General features: G+C 49.5%; 1 protein-coding gene across 1 annotated transcript; it reads right to left on the reverse strand.

Moving 5' to 3' along the window:
* Window positions 1–38: 38 nt before the first annotated feature.
* On the reverse strand, window positions 39–1,171 carry ENH_00025890 (hypothetical protein; the record flags this gene model as incomplete). The annotated part of the gene is made up of 1 exon (XM_013579847.1): window positions 39–1,171. A coding segment is annotated over one exon (1,133 nt), but the record flags the coding sequence as incomplete, so codon positions are not given.
* Window positions 1,172–4,199: the final 3,028 nt, after the last annotated feature.

Raw genomic sequence — 4,199 nt, forward strand, 5'->3', positions numbered from 1 at the left:
GCACTTGCGAACGGGGAACATGAGATGCTGGAGCTGACCCTGCAGAAAGACCATCTCCATATTCAAGTACTTCTCCGCTCTCCAGTTGCTCCACACTAATTTCAGAGTTAGAGGCAGAATATGCTGGGTCTAGCCCAGAAGCATCTATACCGAGCATAAAGGGCGCCGGTCCACCTAGAACAGGGGCGTGCAGATTGGTCGACACTTGCATGGTGCTTTCCCCCAGAATCCCTTCTTTAGGCATGATATTGTTCCCAGTAGGTGATGCATTCGCCGCATTGTCGATTGTGTGGCTTTCTTGGGAGCTCCGCGTTTGTAGGTCAACCCATCGTGTTTCTTGAGTTTCTCCTTCTGCGATGGAAGGAAAATTTGCCTCTGGCCCTTCAGCAACTGCAAAAGAAGGTGACGAGGAAGAAGGCTGAGAGACGGAATGAAAAACATTTGTTTGCACTTGCGAACGGGGAACATGAGATGCTGGAGCTGACCCTGCAGAAAGACCATCTCCATGTTCAAGTACTTCTCCGCTCTCCAGTTGCTCCACGCTAATTTCAGAGTTAGAGTAAGCTGGGTTCCACGCGGAATCATCCAGATCAAGCATAGACGGTGCCTGCTTGCCTACAAAAGGTGAGTGCAGGTTAGTCGAGGCTTGCACGCTCTCTGCCTGCAAGTTCCCTTCTTCTGATTTGGAAGTGCTGGCAGCCACCAACGGTGATGTCTCCGCGCCGTCGGTTGTGCGCGCTGTTGCTGGGGCCCAGCTTCCGACTTCAGAGCAAAGCCATGCTAGTTCCTCTGGCCCAAGAAAAGTCAAATCACCTTCCACGTAGAAGGGGTTCTGCGGGCGCCCAGATCTCCCGTGGCTACTGTGATCTGCAAGGAGACGTATTGACGCGCCCTCATTCACTGTGTTCCATTGTGTGTTCTGGCAGTGTGAAAGCAACACAGAAAAACCTACAAGGTAAGCGAGTATCAGCCACACTGAGACGCGGAAGGCTTTCGTTTCCTTTTTGTGCGGCCTTGCCGAAACGCCACGCGCATCTTTCGAGCTATGTATGGGCTCATCAACACAGAGTTGTTTTTCTGCGTGAGCGCGTCCATCAGAAGGCTCGCACGGGCGCAAAGCATGGCTATCCTTTAGATATACCTCGGGGTCTACCCTAGATGCCAAATCCATCTTTGTGAACATGGTTTGGGGCCCAGCAAAAAGAGGCTTCCTCTGCATACGTTTGGCTTAACGAAATTTGCGGCTTCGGATCATGCATCTCTGAGCATCTTGTGTAAATTCCGAAGGCCTCAAACTGAGGAGATGAGGAATGGAAAGCCGATATGAAATCGACGAACGTTCACAGAATGCTTTTCACGCATTCAAAAGCTCAACATTTTGAACTGTTTAAGTTAATGATTGCACTTGCTATCCGCGTAGCCTTTTCGGAGTTTGCGTCACGGTGGCCCGTCACAGATCCTCCGCAATGGCATCCACCGCTACCGTTGCATCGACTCATCTCAACCGTTTAGCCAATCTCTGATCATAGAGGAAGTGTGTTATATTTCTGTTTTATCTTGTGCGATTAAAACAGATTTTGCTATTTCATGTCGAAGGCTCTCGCGGACCGTGTCTCCAGATCTACTTCATGACGCGGCCCATCGATGATTCTAGATCACTGTACAGGTTCTGCTGTCTGCGATCCCGAAATTCCATGCAGGTTCAAGACCATCTTATCGCTAGGTAACGTGATACACTCAAACGAATTAATATTTAAACCTATTCGGTTGCCGGTCTGTTCGTTTGGGAACGACGGTTTGTAGCAACCGTGGCCATTTGGGACATTGAAACGAACAGACGGCTAGGACCACTACCAAAGCACTTTATATCACTACCCTTCCTGTATAGCATAAAAGGGCCAGCCAGATGCAGTTCTGGACCACCACTTACCGTAATCAATTTCCAGTGTGCTGCTACCGCTAGAAAAATTCGAGTGGTTCAAGCTTTTCAAATGGCCAGGGCGTTTTGCATGTATGTTTTCTTTTTCAGCCGTCTTCCATAGAATTTTCGTCCTTCTCTTCCGTGTAGGGTATGAATTTGGGTAGTGGGGACTTCGGTATCCAAAGACATTGCACTTTTCAGAGGGAACTGTGAGTGTCTGCCGGGACATTTACTGGGCTTCCGCAGGCCACTTTATGCGATGCCTGCAACAGGTACAGCCTTTTCGGGTGCATCATCGACCAAGACGCAGCTGGTACATGGTGTTCCGTAGATTTGTTTGTCGAAGTTCCTGACCAGCTCATTCGTAACCTCTCCCTCCACATTCATTGGCTTCATGGGCTCCCCACCACTAGTTAACTTCCTTTAGGGAGGAATATTTTGGTTCCTGTCAGTGTATAGTCGGCTGGCAGCTTTGCTCTGCCTTCAGATGATCTGAGTCATGCTCTATGCACTCAAGCCACTTGCTTTGCTGCTCCTCCAGTTGATTGTTTCTACAGATTTGCGGAGCTGTTCGCTTTTAGCGGCAACCCAATTCTTCACAGTGAGCCCTGTTTGCGTAGGATTGCTCAATCTTTCAGCTATTTTTTCTTTAGCGTTTGACCCAAGGATAGCGCTTATGCTGCTTGATTATTTGCGCCTTGCAAGCATGGGATGGTGAGGTGTTGAACCTGGGCGACAAATTGTGCAAACGAGCATTGCGACCGCGGAGTGGTTTTGATGCATTGAGCATGTAGTGCGCAGGCACTGCAATAGGGATTGCTGGTGAACTTAAGACTGTAGCTAGCGGGTGACATGTTAGATATTAAGACGCTGAAAGAGCGCGGAGCCTTCCCGCTAGTAACGAAGTAAGGCAATTTATCAGCAAATTAGCATGCTTAAACTAGAACTATATGTGAATTTCAGAAGATTGGGGCCGGCAATAGCGCCAGTCCCAGCGCGGGCCACCGCCCTACCCGACCATGGAAGCAAGAGCGCTCAGTAGAGGGACTTCTCGGGAAAATTGGATAGAGAACCCGCACAACGACTGCTTTTATTGATAATTTGGTATTTGTTCCATGAGATATGCGTCGAATGTAGAGGGCTTGTGAAAGGGCGCCCTATTCTTGGGCCAGGTAGCAAAGTAGTAACAGCAGAAGGCGCTGTGTACTACAGGGCTGCTGTGAGTTAGAATGTGGCTGGTGTGCGCCATGACTTTCGCACTGCATGGTAAACGAGACCACTTGTCAATAGTAATAACCAAAACAGTAATGTTTTGGTCATAAATTGAACATTTCTTCTTAGTAATGTGCAAGATTTGAATATAAACGCCGAATAGTTGGTTTTCTTTCTGTGGGAGCCGATCTTATGGCGAAACTGTATGTAGTGCACAGCGCCTACTGCTGCGACTACGCTGCTACTTGTGTAGTGCGTAGCGCCTATTGCTGCGACTACGCTGCTTCCTGCCCCTCGAGCAGGCCTACAAACTACGCGTAGCGTAGGCCCATTTCTCGGGCACTGTAGCTTAATTTCATCGAAATACAACAATTTTTAAGTGTTTCAAAATCTGTCTGTTCGATTCGCCCCACTCTGGGAGCTCGCCTCCTAGGCCCTATGGGGAGGTGTAGTCCTGAGAGACTACAATGGGGCTGACTAGTGTCCTATGGATGATAGCTAGCTAGCGACCTGCAAGGGCCGCGACACTGGAGGGGGACAGGACCCACCCAATACATGAGAAAAATAAGAAAAACTGTTAGTGAGTTCTAGTGAAAACGTGAATTGTGCGGAAATCGTGTGGAAACTGGGGCTGGCGATAGCGCCGGCACCAATGCGGACCTCCCCCCCTAGGGTCTAGGGGGTAAGCTCCGAGAAGGGAGCGAATCGAAGACAGAGAACTCGGACACTTCTTGAATTGTCGTATTTCGACGGAGTAAAGCTATAGAGACAGAGAAATGGGGCTAATCTAGGTGTAGTATATAGACCCGTAGAGGGACAGGAAACAGCGTAGTCGCAGCTGTAGTGCACTGCGCCCGCAGCTGCGACTACGTGCTTCCAGTCCCTTGGGCCGGGTCTATAAACTGCACCCTACGCTAGTCCATTCCCTAGAAACTACAGCTATTGCGATTAAGAATACGAAATCATGAGTTTATCAAATCTGTCTGTCTGTTTCGCACCCTCCTGGGAGCTCGCCTCCTAGTCCCTAAGGGAGGGAGGCTTGCCCTGGCGCCGGCGCTGTCTCCAG

This window comes from Eimeria necatrix, genomic scaffold (genome assembly GCF_000499385.1).
Source record: "Eimeria necatrix Houghton genomic scaffold, Enh_scaff1994, whole genome shotgun sequence".
Classification (NCBI taxonomy): domain Eukaryota; phylum Apicomplexa; class Conoidasida; order Eucoccidiorida; family Eimeriidae; genus Eimeria; species Eimeria necatrix.